This window comes from Oncorhynchus kisutch, unplaced genomic scaffold, assembly GCF_002021735.2.
Source record: "Oncorhynchus kisutch isolate 150728-3 unplaced genomic scaffold, Okis_V2 Okis07a-Okis12b_hom, whole genome shotgun sequence".
Classification (NCBI taxonomy): Eukaryota; Metazoa; Chordata; class Actinopteri; order Salmoniformes; family Salmonidae; genus Oncorhynchus; species Oncorhynchus kisutch.
This window is the reverse complement of record NW_022261984.1, coordinates 14,185,374-14,204,477: the sequence shown is the minus strand read 5'-3', so window position 1 is coordinate 14,204,477 and position 19,104 is coordinate 14,185,374. Positions and strand designations below refer to the sequence as shown.

Sequence of the window (19,104 nt, the reverse complement as noted above, 5' to 3'; positions counted from 1 at the left end):
TTCCCAGTAGATAAAGAGGACATACTGGTTCTGGAATGTTCCCAGTAGATAAAAAGGACATACTGGTTCTGGAATGTTCCCAGTAGATAAAGAGGACATACTGGTTCTGGAATGTTCCCAGTAGATAAAGAGGACATACTGGTTCTGGAATGTTCCCAATAGATAAAGAGGACATACTGGTTCTGGAATGTTCCCAGTAGATAAAGAGGACATACTGGTTCTGGAATGTTCCCAGTAGATAAAGAGGACATACTGGTTCTGGAATGTTCCCAGTAGATAAAGATACAACAAAAATACAGGAAGCTTTTTGTGTCAGAGAGAGAGAGAGACATTGTCTTCATCTAATTACTCTCAGAGAGAGAGAGAGGAGTCTGAAGACCAGACTTAAAATGGTATTAAAAGGTGTGCTGGAGAAACTGAGTACCAACAGGAGTGCACATTTTTGTTCAGGCCCAGTAGTAAAACACCTGACCTGATTCAACTAATCATCAAGCCACAAACACTGAGGTACATGTGTAGAGTCTAGAGAGAGAGAGAGAGAGAGAGAGACAGAGAGAGAGAGAGACCGACAGAGAGAGTGAGAGACCGAGAGAGAGAGATATACAGAGAGTGAGAGATAGAGAGAGAGATAAAGACAGAGAGAGACAGATACAGAGAGAGAGAGAGACAGATACAGAGAGAGAGAGAGACAGATACAGAGAGAGAGAGAGAGAGAGAGAGAGACAGAGAGAGAGAGACAGATACAGAGAGAGAGAGAGACAGATACAGAGAGAGAGAGAGAGAGATACAGAGAGAGACAGAGACAGAGACAGAGAGAGAGAGACAGACACAGAGAGAGAGAGAGACAGATACAGAGAGAGAGAGAGACAGATACAGAGAGAGAGAGACAGATACAGAGAGAGCGAGAGACAGAGAGAGGTAGAAGTAGAGAAAGAGACAGACAGACCAAGAGAGTTGTCGGGATAGCACCCGTGGCCAGACATTTCCAGAAAGTAATTTTCCACTCCAGTGGTTTGATACAGTGTTTTCTCATGTTGGGTTCACTTCTAACAAGCTCCCTCCACAACCCAGACCACCAGCTATTATTATAGTAGAATATGATTCTGGACTGGAGCTTTACAAAACAGAACCAAACACACACAATCATAGTACAACGGTAGTCTGGACTGTAGCTCTACAATACAGATACTACCAGTACAACTACTAGAGAAAAAGTTGGTCAAATACATCACTATAAATCTGATGCTTTTACTTCAGACTTCTACAAACAGACTGACACACACACACACACACACACACACACACACACACACACACACACACACACACACACACCACCATGACCTACTGTATGACTTCTACACACACACACCACCATGACAAACTGTATGACTTCTACACACACACACACACACACACACCAGCATGACATACTGTATGACTTCTACACACACACACCACCATGACATACTGTATGACTTCTACACACACACACACACACACACACACACACACACACACACACACACACACACACACACACACACACACACACACACACACACACCACCATGACATACTGTATGACTTCTACACATACACACACACCACCATGACATACTGTATGACTTCTACACATACACACACACCACCATGACATACTGTATGACTCTCTTACCTTCTTCTCCCTGTCTTTCCCATTCCCGCGTCTCTTCCCATTCTGCTTGGGCTCTCTGAGTCCTTTCTCTCCAGCCGCGGGCCCAAACAGCTTCTTAGCCCACTCATCCTTCTGCGTGGCCAGCCCGGGAGGCTGTGGAGGCAGGGGTAGGTCCCCGGCTGGTAGTGGAGCCCTGTAGCGATCCGCGGGTATCTTGTTCATGGGTGGCGGGAGGGTGCTACAGTTCGTTGATGACCAGCCATCTGTTGACTCAGCATAGGACTCCTGATCACTACACAGCCCTCCTTGTCCCTGCGTTTGTCCTGCCTGGCCTGGTTGTCTCCAGTCTCTCAGGACGTGGACTGGTAACCAGCGTTGAGACTGATGGTGTTGGGGCGGGGCCAGGCTCTGCTCCGCTCCTCCTCCAGATCCTCCCCTCTTCCCTGGCAGGTAGTGGTGGAGTGAGGGCTGGGAGGAGTGGGCCCCTCGAGGGGGGATGGAAGGGGGGGAAGGCGGAGGGTAGCTGTTGTTGAGGTGAGGGGGAGGAGGAGGGGAGAGAGGGGGGCCAGGGACGACACCAGGAGGGACTTGGTTCCAGCCCGGGGCCGAGGGAGGAGGAGGGCTGTCCCAGTGGCGTGGACCGGGGTTGTGATTATGGCCTCCCAGGTCAACCAATAAGACACGGTTACTCTTTTCATCTGGCAGGAAGTTACCGATGCCGCTGTCGCTGTTGCTACTGGTGCTGTGGTTCTGTTAATAACAATAATAACATTAATAATAATAACAACAATAACAATAACAATAATAACATTAATAATAATAACAACAACAACAATAATAATAACAACAATAACAATAATAACATTTATAATAATAATAATAACAATAACAACATAAATAATAATAATAACAACTACAATAATAATAATAATAAACGACATTAATAATAATAACAACAATAATAATAATAACAATAATAACATTAATAATAACAATAATACCATTAATAATAACAATAGCAATAATAACATTAATAATAATAATAATAATAATAACAATAACAATAATAACAATAACATTAATAATAACAATAATAACATTAATAATAATAATAATAATAATAATAATAATAACAATAACAATAATAACAATAACTATAATAACATTTATAATAATAACAATAACAATAATAATAACAATAATAACATTTATAACAATAACAATAATAATAATAATAACAATAATAACATTTATAATAATAACAATAACAATAATACCATTAATAATAACAATGATACCATTAATAATAACAATGATACCATTAATAATAATAACAGCAATAACAAATTAAATAATAATAACAACAACAATAATAATAATAATAATAATAATAACGGCAATAACAACAACAATAACCAATACAATAACAATAACAACAACAATAATAACAATAATAACAATAACACCAATAACAATAATAATACCAATAATAACCAATACAATAATACTACTAATAATAATAATAACAATAATAACGACAATAACAATGACACTCATATTAACGATTATAACAATAATATCAACAACAATAATAATAATTGAAAAGTGATGAATAAATACCATTTAGACCTGGATTTCAAATACTTGAAACATATTTCTAATACTTTCTCTGTGCCTTGTTGAGCTTGTCTGGCTTAATAAACCAATAGCAAAGTCCCAGAAGTGCAAACTGGCCCACCTGGCACTCCAGTGTGGGTATTTGAACATTAAAGTTCTGTCAAAGCTCTACTAAACTAAACAAGACAGTAAAGAAAAACAACATCCATTTGGATTGAAGGTCAAAAGAACAACAGATGATAAAAACAGAACTAAACAACTCTACCTGCTGTGGGTCGTTGTCCGGATCAACGAACGCCCGCGCCCGGACCCCCTCGATGTTCTCCCCCATGTCCCGGTAGAGAACAGACACAAACTGGAGCAGAGGCTGGGAGGTAGGGGGGAACTCCAGACACCCTCCAGTATCAGGATCAGGAGTACACTCAAACCCAAACCTCCTGGCCACACCCACATGGACCTAGAGGAAGGAGGAGGTTACTTTATTGTCCAATGGACACAGATTTACAACTGGCTATTCCAACCCCTCTGAAAATATGGTGTTTTAGCATATTTATGGTAGGTTTTATCTATAGTAGTGAATTACAGTTGACATTTATATTCAGTTTACAGTCTGAGTCGTTATCAAAAGAAATCAACTCCTGAATCCCATTTAGACTTTTTTCCTCCCCCTATTTGTTGTTGAAGATTTTTAAACCAGTAAGACCTCTTTATCTACTGGGAAAATTCCAGAACCAGGAAGTCTTCTTTATCTACTGGGAAAATTCCAGAACCAGGAAGTCCTCTTTATCTACTGGGAACATTCCAGAACCATTAAGTCCTCTTTATCTACTGGGAACATTCCAGTAAGTTATCTTTATCTACTGGGAACATTCCAGTAAGTTATCTTTATCTACTGGGAACATTCCAGAACCAGTAAGGCCTCTTTATCTACTGGGAACATTCCAGAACCAGTAAGACCTCTTTATCTACTGGGAACATTCCAGAACCAGTAAGACCTCTTTATCTACTGGGAACATTCCAGTAAGTCCTCTTTATCTACTGGGAACATTCCAGTAAGTCCTCTTTATCTACTGGGAACATTCCAGTAAGTCCTCTTTATCTACTGGGAACATTCCAGAACCAGTAAGTCCTATTTATCTACTGGGAACATTCCAGAACCAGTAAGACCTCTTTATCTACAGGGAACATTCCAGAACCAGTAAGTTCTCTTTATCTACTGGGAACATTCCAGTAAGACCTCTTTATCTACTGGGAACATTCCAGTAAGACCTCTTTATCTACAGGGAACATTCCAGAACCAGTAAGTCCTCTTTATCTACTGGGAACATTCCAGGACCAGTAAGACCATTTGTCGATACTGATAGGATCAGCTTTCTCCATTTAAATCTTACCTTAACATTATAATTATTTCACAATACTGACGACGGATCAGCTCTTAGAGAGATATTATCACCAACGGCTGCAAATATTGGAGGTGTCTCATTCTAATGCTTACCCAATAAAAATGCATTAAATCACAGATTTGGCACATCATTGCACAGATGTTAGGCTACACATTATGAAATATATTGAGACAAATTACAGACAGTAGCCTACAAGCAGCACAATAAAAGTCAATAGATTGAACGTCAAATGTATTTCAATGACTGTAATAGTCCTGTAGCCTAGTGTGTTTATATTTTAATACAGTCGTCTGGGTTTTCATTTGAAGCATATTTTCACGTCGTTTGTTTGTATCAATTTTTTTTTGGGTCAATTTCGTTCTGAACTTATCAGTGGTCACGCAGAGACTGATAAACTATGTGGTTTTATGTTTAGTAGAGGTCTTCTGTGTACTAAATGAAGGATGGAAAAAAAGCATCTAACTACTCACTCAGCTGAGGCCAGGCGTTAGATTACGACTGTTTTCAAGTGCAACGTTAATAACGGTGGGTTTGGGAAACATCTCAGGAGATTTAATAACGAAGCTCCTACGAACGTTCTAACGACGAACTTAGCCTTAAGACGCTTTTGGGAAACATCTCGGGAGATTTAATAACGAAGATCCTACGAACGTTCTAACGACGAACTTAGCCTTAAGACGCTTTTGGGAAACATCTCGGGAGATTTAATAACGAACTTAGCCTTAAGACGCTTTTGGGAAACATCTCGGGAGATTTAATAACGAAGCTCCTACGAACGTTCTAACGACGAACTTAGCCTTAAGACGCTTTTGGGAAACATCTCGGGAGATTTAATAACGAAGCTCCTACGAACGTTCTAACGACGAACTTAGCCTTAAGACGCTTTTGGGAAACATCTCGGGAGATTTAATAACGAAGATCCTACGAACGTTCTAACGACAAACTTAGCCTTAAGACGCTTTTGGGAAACATCTCGGGAGATTTAATAACGAAGCTCCTACGAACGTTCTAACGACGAACTTAGCCTTAAGATGCTTTTGGGAAACATCTCGGGAGATTTAATAACGAAGCTCCTACGAACGTTCTAACGACGAACTTAGCCTTAAGACGCTTTTGGGAAACATCTCGGGAGATTTAATAACGAAGCTCCTACGAACGTTCTAACGACGAACTTAGCCTTAAGACGCTTTTGGGAAACATCTCGGGAGATTTAATAACGAAGCTCCTACGAACGTTCTAACGACGAACTTAGCCTTAAGATGCTTTTGGGAAACATCTCGGGAGATTTAATAACGAAGCTCCTACGAACGTTCTAACGACGAACTTAGCTTTAAGACGCTTTTGGGAAACATCTCGGGAGATTTAATAACGAAGCTCCTACGAACGTTCTAACGACGAACTTAGCCTTAAGACGCTTTTGGGAAACACTGGGCCCAGGACTCTAGGACACCACCCCCCCCACCAAAAAAATATTTTAAATAACTTCTAGTTTGTAAATGTTAAAGTCTGTCCGTTTTAAATATGGACGTTATTATTAGCTGGAGGTCAATGAAACAGTTTTGTTTATTCTTCTTCTTCTTTGACCTTTTGTCCAACCCTACCTGGTGATGACAGAGTTCCGGGTCGACTATGAACACGTGACAGGAAGTCCTCAGCCCGCCCTGTTCCTCCCGGTTACCATTGCCATAGTGACCGTCGTCGTCATGGGTGGCCTGCATGGTGACCAGTCCGAAGAAGCGTCGGTCGTCGGGGCAACAGGCGCTGAAGGCTAGCTTTTCGGCGGGGTAGGTAGCAAGGACCTGTCTCCTGTCACTGCACAGCCGCACACAATCGTGCATCACCTGGGAAGAACATCATAAAACAAAAGATTACAATCCCTTCTGTTTTAGAAACACACCGTCCTCTATTCCAAGAAGAAGAACACGTTATTGTCCTTCTTTCCCGAAGGAAACAGAGTGTCTGTTTTTGCAACAACGACCCGAGACCCACCCACAGGTTAGAGCACAATTTAGTGATATGACATCTAAACATCTCAATGAACCAACCCAAACCAAGCCAACCAACCAACCATTCAATCAATGAACCAACCCAAACCAACCAACCATTCAATCAATGAACCAACCCAAACCAACCAACCAACCATTCAATCAATGAACCAACCCAAACCAACCAACCAACCATTCAATCAATGAACCAACCCAAACCAACCAACCAACTAACCAACCATTCAATCAATGAACCAATACAAACCAACCAACTAACCAATCAACCAACCATTCAATACATGAACCAACCCAAACCAACCAACCATTCAATCAATGAACCAATACAAACCAACCAACCAACCATTCAATCAATGAACCAATACAAACCAACCAACCAACCAACCATTCAATCAATGAACCAACCAAACCAACCAACCATTCAATCAATAAACCAATAAACTAACCAACCAACCATTCAATAAACCAACCAACCCACTAACCAGCTAATCAATCAACTAACCAACCAACCATTCAATAAACCAACTAACCCACCAACCATTCAATAAACCAACCAACCCACTAACCCGCTAAGCAATAAACTAACCAACCAACCATTCAATAAACCAACTAACCCACCAACCATTCAATAAACCAACCAACCCACTAACCAGCTAATCAATCAACTAACCAACCAACCATTCAATAAACCAACCAACCCACTAACCAGCTAAGCAATAAACTAACCCACCAACCATTCAATAAACCAACTAACCCACCAACCATTCAATAAACCAACCAACCCACTAACCAACCATTCAATCAATCCAAAGCGCCCTGTACCTTCATGAGGACCAGGGAGTGTATCTTCTGTTCAGCTCGGAGTCGTCTCATGCTTCCTCTGATGGCCTGCAGACTGTCACTCTCCAGACTAGCGCCTGTAGAGGCGAGCTCTATGGAGCCCAGGTACCCTACCATCATACCCACGTTCAGGATCCCCTCGCTGGGCTCCAGGGAGAAGTCCTCCCCTTCCACCTCCACCTGGAAGGAGGAGAGACAACATATAGTGTAAAAATATTACTACAACATTCACTGATGTAAAACCTAGCTGATAATGTAGCTGTGTGGGTATCATACCTAGATAATATTGTAGTTGTGTGGGTATCAAACCTAGCTGATAATGTAGTTGTGTGGGTATCATACCTAGCTGATAATGTAGTTGTGTGGGTATCATACCTAGCTGATAATGTAGTAGTGTGGGTATCAAACCTAGCTGATAATGTAGCTGTGTGGTTATTAAACCTAGCTGATAATGTAGCTGTGTGGGTATCATACCTAGATAATATTGTAGTTGTGTTGGTATCAAACCTAGCTGATAATGTAGTTGTGTGGGTATCATACCTAGCTGATAATGTAGTTGTGTGGGTATCAAACCTAGCTGATAATGTAGCTGTGTGGTTATTAAACCTAGCTGATAATGTAGCTGTGTGGGGCTCTGGTCAACAGTAATGCACTATACAGGGAACATAGTGCCTTTTGGGACACACACACACACACACACACACACACACACACACACACACACCTGGATCTCTGCCTCCTGCAGATGGAACCCGTCCAGGAACACTGCGTCGTCGGCCATTAGAACCCTGTCCATCTCCTCCTCAGAGAGCAGGTTGGGGTTGCTATGGGAACGGCCTCTCCCCTTATGGTACGGGGGGAACTCTGGCTCTGACAGGGGCCTCGCAGGCTTGGCCGACGCAGACGAGGAAGAGGAGGCACGGGGAGGAGGAGGAGGAGGAGCGATGACCCTGTCTTTAGGATTAGGTTTAGGGTCAAGGTAAGGTTTAGGTTCAGGTTTATTTGGGCATGGTGGTACATTATGCAGAAACACACATAAAGGGACAGTTTACCAGACACAGATTAAGCCTAGTTAGTCCTGGACTAAAAAGCATTTTCAATTGAGGATCTCCATCAAACTAAGTCTGGGGAAACCAGACCAAAAATGTGATGTCGTACAGTATATTATTTTTAAAAATCATGCTATATTAAAACAGGTTGATGTCTACCTTTCTCTGAGCTGCTGGAGGAGTGTGAAGAGTTGTCAAAGATCATGTTGAATATTCCTCCAGACTGCATCTCCGCCACCACCCTCTCTGCCCTGTTAATACCCAGGGTCTTAGAGTCCAGCTTGGGCTTGAACCAGCCACCACCCCCTCCTCCGCTGGCGCTGTTACCACGGGAACCCGGCTTCACGTTTTTGTTGTTTCCTCCTCCGCTGCTGCTGTTATGGAAACCACACAACTCCTCGTCGCTGGAGCACGAGTCCGCGGCGGCTGCCGCTCCTCCGGCTGGACTTCCTGAATTGTTTCCGTGGCGACGGTTGCGGTTGGTACCGCCGTGTCCGTGACGACGGCCTCCCCGGTCTCCCTCGGCGACGACCAATAGCAGAACCCCCGTGCATCGGCCAATCAGCTTGACGACGTCCTCGTGCGAAGCCTTGGAGACGTTTATGTCGTTCACGGACAGGATGTGGTCACCGGAGCGGAGACCCACGTAGTCCGCCGGACTTCCTTTTAGAATGCAGTTGAGGACACAGGGGCCCTGGCCAGAGAGGGTGAACCCATACCCTGCCCTCCCGCGGGCCACCTCCACCCCCCGGATACGCCCACCCTGGTGGGGGTGAGGAGGCGAGGGTAAGGCTGTGAGACCCCCGTGTCCTCCATGACGTCTCTTGGACGAGGTGTCCGTCTGTCTGAACATTGCTTTGACTCTTGTTGTTCTGTTATTCAATGTAATTTATCCAACCCTTATGTTACCAGGTAAGTTGCCTGATGTTATTTATCCAACCCTTATGTTACCAGGTAAGTTGCCTGAAGTTATTGATCCAACCCTTATGTTACCAGGTAAGTTGACTGAAGTTATTTATCCAACCCTTATGTTACCAAGTAAGTTGACTGAAGTTATTTATCCAACCCTTGTGTTACCAGGTAAGTTGACTGAAGTTATTTATCCAACCATTATGCTACCAGGTATGTTGACTGAGAACATATTGTTATTTGGGCCTAGAACAACAACCAGGGAAGAGGAGAGAGGTTGAAAAGACTCATGTGAGTTTCTCAATTCCATTCAATGACCTTTACTGGCATGGTAAGTCAATGAGATGTATTGTGAAAGAGAACTGTTCGTTTCTTTTGATGAGGCTTAATCTCTCTCCTCTCCTCCCTTCTTCTTCTCTCTCGTTTCACTGCCAAGGGCTGTCTGTCTCTCTCCTCTCCTCCCTTCTTCTTCTCTCTCGTTTCACTGCCAAGGGCTGTCTGTCTCTCTCCTCTCCTCCCTTCTTCTTCTTCTCTCTCTCGTTTCACTGCCAAGGGCTGTCTGTCTCTCTCCTCTCCTCCCTTCTTCTTCTTCTCTCTCTCGTTTCACTGTCAAGGGCTGTCTGTCTCTCTCCTCTCCTCCCTTCTTCTCTCTCCTCTCTCTCGTTTCACTGCCAAGGGCTGTCTGTCTCTCTCCTCTCCTCCCTTCTTCTTCTCTCTCTCGTTTCACTGCCAAGGGCTGTCTGTCTCCCTCTAAGGCTTTTCCTCTCTCTCTCGTTCTAGTGTTGAGTGCTTTCTAAAAATGTGTCAGCAGGGTGAGAGCATGACGTCAGCCCCTCCACTCTAACGCCAGCCCTGCCATGCTGGTGTCACTCTCTGTGGATGATGTGACTTGTCACAGGTCAGGCAGGGGTCACCTACGGAGAGACAGGAGGGACAAACAGCACCATTGTGAGTGATGGTAGCCAATACAACACACAGACGACAGGAGACAATATAACAACAATCAAAGTCACATGTCTGAAAGGAACATATCTGAGTCAGCACAGCACCATTGGGGTTGGTAGCTTCCCAAACCTCTCCTTGAGTACCACCAGCTGTTTTTTATTTAATTATTTGACCTTTAATTAACCAGTCAGTTAAGTGGGTTAACAGTGGGTTAACTGCCTGTTCAGGGGCAGAACAACAGATTTGTACCTTGTCAGCTCGGGGGTTTGAACTTGCAACCTTCCGGTTACTAGTCCAACGCTCTAACCACTAGGCTACCCTGTCGCCACTTTACCAATGAAGGTCTTGGTGCTTAGTTGACCAGTAGAATAACACTGGAATACATCAAATAAGTTTGAACGGTTGGGGGTACTCAACGAGACGTTTGGGAAGCACTGTCTTATAGCCATGCATACACTCCTTCAAGAAGTCATATAAAAGAAAAAATAACTATGAGATAAATAAACACCAAAGTTATTTTTTTAAACGCAATGCCATGTAGAATGCCAAGGAAGGAATACTGAGTTCTACCAACACTCCTTGGTGAACGAATGTCCCTCAACCACTGACACAAAACCACACCTGCCCGTGGGTGGGGTTAGAAGACGCATTGCATTGTCCAATGGGAAGGAAGATTTCAAAACCGAGGGCGGTAACTCACGACTCACCTTTCCAACAGGTGTTGAAGACAGGGGGTCATACAGTTGCGTGGCAACAAGAGAGCCTCCTCTCCTCACCCTCTAGCTATGTTTGCTAACTGCTGATAAACCTACAAGTGAACTAAACTTAGTCAAAGAGAGAACTAGCGAAGCTTAGCAGCTTGTTTTGCATGAGAGGACGAGAATAGAGAGCTGACTTAGTTAACGTTAGCTAGCTACAAGTAGCTAGCTAGGTAGCCATAGCAAGCGTATCTAACAAACTAAGACGAAAACGAAAAAATGACAAGTTGTTAATTGTATCACTAGCATTCCACTGTCGTCATTTAGGCTTCAGTCTTTGTGTTTATAATGAATATAAAGATAGTTTACAAACTTTGTAATTATTGTCCGTAAATTGCTGGTCAAAAAAAATCATCCATATATATATACAACCTAGAAAGTGCATCCACCCGTGCTTAACGACTGTCCCGCCTCCGTTTTCCGAAAATCGTGTAATATCAACGAGTCACCATGCCAACGATAGTGTACACGAAACTTTTCTGTCCTGTCATTGGTTTACATGGCTGTCAATCATAGAAACAGTTCGCTGAAATATACAACAACAACAAAAAAACTATGTCTAAAAATGATTAAAGTTTGATTGAGAATCGACTAGCAACAAAAGTAAAGTACAGGTGGCCGAACAAAATGTTAACAAGAAAATGACATTCACCCCGCAAAGGATAGATCTTTCACACACAATTATTATAGTAAAAAAAAATACACAAGACCCGTGGCATTCATCGGAATGTGTTTGCAGACGATACAGAGGAAGAAAAGCTATATATATTGTTTTCAAAAGGCGATTAAGAACAACCGCTGGCTAAAAGTGTACCGGTGTCGCTGCAGTTGTCATGGTTAGCTACCAGTTCAGCCTAGTTTATTAGCTAGCCACAGATGGCTAATTCTGCTAATCTATGTTTCTTACTGTTCACATCTAGTAATATATATATATATATATATATATATAATATAGCCAATTAACTAACTAAATATAATAGCTATAATTGTTAACTTAAACGTTTTGTTTTGTTTTGCTCTGTTCAAATCCTCAATCCACCACCTGGCCAATCCATTTGTTAAGACATATTGTGAAAAACTTCTAACCATATGGAGAAGTTTACCGTGGCTATGTAACTAGCTAGCTATCTCGTTTTCTTCTTCTTTTTTTAAAGTGTTTAAAATGGCTTACAGTTCATAAAATGCGGAAACGGAACCGGTTCTGTTCAGTCTGATCCCCTGGTTAGGTTAGCGGTAAGCACTGTAAACAAAGGAAAGACCACTCACTACCAGCTGCTGAAGAAAGACTTAAAAGGAGGTGTGTGTGTTTGGGGAGGAGAAGAGGGGGGGGGGTACTGGTCTGGAGTATTGGGAGCAACTGGTAGTTACCGATGAAGAGATAATATAACCTGACAGTAATACTGATGATGGAGATAATATAACCTGACAGTAATACTGATGAGATAATATAACCTGACAGTAATACTGATGAGATAATATAACCTGACAGTAATACTGATGATGGAGATAATATAACCTGACAGTAATACTGATGAGATAATATAACCTGACAGTAATACTGATGGAGATAATATAACCTGACAGTAATACTGATGAGATAATATAACCTGGCAGTAATACTGATGATGGAGATAATATAACCTGACAGTAATACTGATGGAGATAATATAACCTGACAGTAATACTGATGAGATAATATAACCTGACAGTAATACTGATGGAGATAATATAACCTGACAGTAATACTGATGAGATAATATAACCTGACAGTAATACTGATGAGATAATATAACCTGACAGTAACACTGATGGAGATAATATAACCTGACAGTAATACTGATGAGATAATATAACCTGACATTAATACTGATGAGATAATATAACCTGACAGTAATACTGATGATGGAGATAATATAACCTGACAGTAATACTGATGGAGATAATATAACCTGACAGTAATACTGATGGAGATAATATAACCTGACAGTAATACTGATGAGATAATATAACCTGACAGTAATACTGATGATGGAGATAATATAACCTGACAGTAATACTGATGAGATAATATAACCTGACAGTAATACTGATGAGATAATATAACCTGACAGTAATACTGATGGAGATAATATAACCTGACAGTAATACTGATGAGATAATATAACCTGACAGTAATACTGATGAGATAATATAACCTGACAGTAATACTGATGATGGAGATAATATAACCTGACAGTAATACTGATGAGATAATATAACCTGACAGTAATACTGATGGAGATAATATAACCTGACAGTAATACTGATGAGATAATATAACCTGACAGTAATACTGATGATGGAGATAATATAACCTGACAGTAATACTGATGAGATAATATAACCTGACAGTAATACTGATGAGATAATATAACCTGACAGTAATACTGATGAGATAATATAACCTGACAGTAATACTGATGAGATAATATAACCTGACAGTAATACTGATGAGATAATATAACCTGGCAGTAATACTGATGGAGATAATATAACCTGACAGTAATACTGATGAGATAATATAACCTGACAGTAATACTGATTAGATAATATAACCTGACAGTAATACTGATGGAGATAATATAACCTGACAGTAATACTGATGAGATAATATAACCTGACAGTAATACTGATGATGGAGATAATATAACCTGACAGTAATACTGATGGAGATAATATAACCTGACAGTAATACTGATGAGATAATATAACCTGACAGTAATACTGATGAGATAATATAACCTGACAGTAATACTGATGATGGAGATAATATAACCTGACAGTAATACTGATGATGGAGATAATATATCCTGACAGTAATACCGATGAGATAATATAACCTGACAGTAATACTGATGAGATAATATAACCTGACAGTAATACTGATGAGATAATATAACCTGACAGTAATACTGATGAGATAATATAACCTGACAGTAATACTGATGAGATAATATAACCTGACAGTAATACTGATGATGGAGATAATATAACCTGACAGTGATACTGATGAGATAATATAACCTGACAGTAATACTGATGGAGATAATATAACCTGACAGTAATACTGATGAGATAATATAACCTGACAGTAATACTGAAGAGATAATATAACCTGACAGTAATACTGATGAGATAATATAACCTGACAGTAATACTGATGATGGAGATAATATAACCTGACAGTAATACTGATGGAGATAATATAACCTGACAGTAATACTGATGGGATAATATAACCTGACAGTAATACTGATGAGATAATATAACCTGACAGTAATACTGATGGAGATAATATAACCTGACAGTAATACTGATGAGATAATATAACCTGACAGTAATACTGATGAGATAATATAACCTGACAGTAATACTGATGAGATAATATAACCTGACAGTAATACTGATGAAGATAATATAACCTGACAGTAATACTGATGATGGAGATAATATAACCTGACAGTAATACTGATGGAGATAATATAACCTGACAGTAATACTGATGAGATAATATAACCTGACAGTAATACTGATGAAGATAATATAACCTGACAGTAATACTGATGAGATAATATAACCTGACAGTAATACTGATGAGATAATATAACCTGACAGTAATACTGATGAGATAATATAACCTGACAGTAATACTGATGAGATAATATAACCTGACAGTAATACTGATGAGATAATATAACGTGACAGTAATACTGATGAGATAATATAACCTGACAGTAATACTGATGGAGATAATATAACCTGACAGTGATACTGATGAGATAATATAACCTGACAGTAATACTGATGATGGAGATAATATAACCTGACAGTAATACTGATGAGATAATATAACCTGACAGTAATACTGATGGAGATAATATAACCTGACAGTAATACTGATGAGATAATATAACCTGACAGTAATACTGATTAGTTAATATAACCTGACAGTAATACTGATGAGATAATATAACCTGACAGTAATACTGATGGAGATAATATAACCTGACATTAATACTGTTGAGATAATATAACCTGACAGTAATACTGATGGAGATAATATAACCTGACAGTAATACTGATGAGATAATATAACCTGACAGTAATACTGATGGAGATAATATAACCTGACAGTAATACTGATGAGATAATATAACCTGACAGTAATACTGATGGAGATAATATAACCTGACAGTAATACTGATGAGATAATATAACCTGACAGTAATACTGATGAGATAATATAACCTGACAGTAATACTGATGAGATAATATAACCTGACAGTAATACTGATGAGATAATATAACCTGACAGTAATACTGATGAGATAATATAACCTGACAGTAATACTGATGAGATAATATAACCTGACAGTAATACTGATGAGATAATATAACCTGACAGTAATACTGATGGAGATAATATAACCTGACAGTAATACTGATGAGATAATATAACCTGACAGTAATACTGATGATGGAGATAATATAACCTGACAGTAATACTGATGAGATAATATAACCTGACAGTAATACGGATGAGATAATATAACCTGACAGTAATACGGATGAGATAATATAACCTGACAGTAATACTGATGATGGAGATAATATAACCTGGCAGTAATACTGATGATGGAGATAATATAACCTGACAGTAATACTTGATATGACAACTGGTGGTTACTGATGATTGAACTGATAAAACAGTAACACAGATATCTAATTTATATATTGTGTTTTATAACTTATAATCGATGTCAACTACCTCCTTTTTCTGAGGTAAAAACATCCCCATAAATGTCCATGCATCTCTTATAAATCCGTAGACAGTCCGTGTCGATCTCCCATATATAGCCGCCTGATAGCCACTCTGGGAATAGCCTACTGTACCACAGCCTCTTCCAGCCGATCCCAGACACCCAATCAGCACGGAGGTCATGGGAAGTATCTTGTCTGAGGATTTGAATTACGTCCGCCCAGCTGAAGGAACAGTCTGGTGAAGTTCCATGTGGACATTGTGTGTGTCTAACCAACTCCTCAGAGAGAGGTAGAGAGAGGGGGAGAGGGACGGGGAGAGAGTAACATCCTCTCTAGTCTATCTCTGTAACATCCTCACTAGTCTATCTGGGGTCTGGATCTGGGGTCTGGACCTGGTGTCTGGACTGGGGGTCTAGACCTGGGATCTGGGGTCTGGACCTGGGATCTGGGTTCTGGGTTCTGGACCTGGGGTCTGGGTTCTGGACCTGGGACCTGGATCTGGGTTCTGTGCGACAAAACTGCACATTTCAAAGTGGCTTTTTAATTGTCCCCCAGCACAAAGTGCACCTATGTAATGATCATGCAGTTTAATCAGCTTCTTGATATGCCACAGCTGTCCGGTGGATGGATTATTTTGGGGCAAAAGGAGAAATGCTCCCCAACAGGGATAGAAAAACACATTTGTGCACAAAATTACAGAGAAATACTTTTTTTTTTCACATTATTATTATTATATTATTTTATTTCACTTTACATGTTGCATTGACATGTTCAGTGTAGATAAATATTGATTATATATATATATTAACACAGAGATAATCCTACAAATGTCCAGCTGAACAGTAGTCTACTGTACACGGGAGCCATATGCCCCCCTAATCCCTGTGTAGTGCACTGCTTTTGACCAGGGTCCAGTGTACTACATAGGGAATAGGGCTCTGGTCTAAAGTAGTGTACTATAGGGAATAGGGTGCCATAGGGCTCTGGTCTAAAGTAGTGCACTATATAGGGAATAGGGTTCCATAGGGCTCTGGTCTAAAGTAGTTCACTATATAGGGAATAGGGTTCCATAGGGCTCTGGTCTAAAGTAGTTCACTATATAGGGAATAGGGTTCTGGTCTAAAGTAGTGTACTACATAGGGAATAGGGCTCTGGTCTAAAGTAGTGTACTACATAGGGAATAGGGCTCTGGTCTAAAGTAGTGTACTACATAGGGAATAGGGGGCCATTTAGGGATGCACACAATGTGAGCCACATGGCTAGTGGTTAAATCTGGGATTAATACTATTTTTAACTATTAAAATGTTCCCCTGGTGTGTGTAGACTACACAGGACTGAGATGACATCACAGCCACCTTGGTTGACAGTCTGTGACGGCAGCCGTGTCTGGGCAGGTCTAAATTGGTGTCTTCATTCCGTTTCGCCCAAACAGCACGCTAATCCCTATGTAGCGCACTGATTTTGACCAGGATCCATAGGGAATAGGGTGTAATTTAGGACGTGCAGCCTTAAAATCAGAGAAACAGATATATACACTACAGTAGACTACTTACTGTACATGATCAAATATTGCAGGTCGGAAAATCATTAAAAATCTCTCTCTGTTCATGTTGTTCTCTTCCCACCCAACACAGTGAGAGAGAGGATTAAACCCCCCCCCCCCCCCCCCCCCCCCCCCCTAAACATTGGACTAAACGCCTCCACAACCACCTTATCCTGCCTGATATTTTTGCTTGAAGTTAACAGTATGGCATGGAAGCTAATGTATTATCTAAACAGTAGTGGAATTAATATATTTTTTAAAGACAAGACATTCATTTACAATGGAAACACACAAAACAGACATGCAATTTTATTTTACATTTTTAAATACTTTTATTAATTTCTACATCATATCATCTCCGGTAATTGATCAAGTTAAAATATTGCCTTTTTAAATTCAATATTTGAATGAACAGTATAATATTCCTTGCAGACAAGAGAGAGAAAGAGAAGTGTGACAGAACAGAACACAACCAGGTTGTGTAGCAACAGAGGCTTCCAGAATGGAGTGAATGGAACTCTCACCAACAGAATTCTAATTCTCTCCATAGAACGAAGAGTTCTGATTCTATCATAGCCTCCCGATGATCAGTGAAAACCTCCTGGGGAAGAAGAATCTCACATCACATGTGCTTCTGTTCAGACCATGTAGGACAAGGCTGGCCAACCCTGGTCCCCTGTTCCAGCCCAGCACACTAACACACCTGCTTTTATGTTTAATCACAATCATTAAGACCTTGGTTAGCTGAATGATGTGTGTTAAAAGCCTGCGCACACACACACTGCAGCACTTCTAGACCAGGGTTAGCGACCACTGAAGACACCCAAAGACACTGAACTTAGGTCAGTTTAGCTTTTAACCTAAAAATAGATTTTAAAAAGTCTCTCAAAGAGAGCTGTGCTAAACATCAGTCGACCTCTGGGTCCATATCTTACCTAGAGACAGACTGAATGAGTTGTATCTGGGTCTATATCTTAACAACTAGAGACAGACTGAATGAGTTGTATCTGGGTCTATATCTTAACTAGAGACAGACTGAATGAGTTGTATCTGGGTCTATATCTTAACAACTAGAGACAGACTGAATTAGTTGTATCTGGGTCCATATCTTAACTAGAGACAGACTGAATGAGTTTTATCTGGGTCCATATCTTAACAACTAGAGACAGACTGAATGAGTTGTATCTGGGTCCATATCTTAACAACTAGAGACAGACTGAATGAGTTGTATCTGGGTCTATATCTTAACTAGAGACAGACTGAATGAGTTGTATCTGGGTCTATATCTTAACTAGAGACAGACTGAATGAGTTGTATCTGGGTCTATATCTTAAACAACTAGAGACAGACTGAATGAGTTGTATCTGGGTCTATATCTTAAACAACTAGAGACAGACTGAATGAGTTGTATCTGGGTCTATATCTTAAACAACTAGAGACCGACTGAATGAGTTTTGAGAGAACATTACTCAGTGTCGAGGTGCTGACTAACAGAGAATAAACAGCTCACCCAGAGAACATGACTTATATAAACCCCCTAGTCATTCAGGGTCTGAAGAGGGAACCGTGATGCCCAAATG

The 19,104-nt window shown here is 40.5% G+C and overlaps 1 protein-coding gene across 1 annotated transcript; it reads right to left on the bottom strand.

Moving 5' to 3' along the window:
• Nucleotides 1-477: 477 nt before the first annotated feature.
• Nucleotides 478-9,965, bottom strand: LOC109886550 (regulator of G-protein signaling 12-like). The gene is made up of 7 exons (XM_031814604.1): nucleotides 8,729-9,965; nucleotides 8,245-8,474; nucleotides 7,503-7,700; nucleotides 6,279-6,518; nucleotides 3,540-3,731; nucleotides 1,614-2,407; nucleotides 478-481 (listed from the first exon to the last, which is right to left on the bottom strand). Exons 1-7 carry the CDS (start codon nucleotides 9,420-9,422, stop codon nucleotides 478-480), a joined length of 2,352 nt encoding a protein of 783 aa, XP_031670464.1. The 5' UTR covers nucleotides 9,423-9,965.
• Between the last annotated feature and the right edge of the window lie 9,139 nt (nucleotides 9,966-19,104).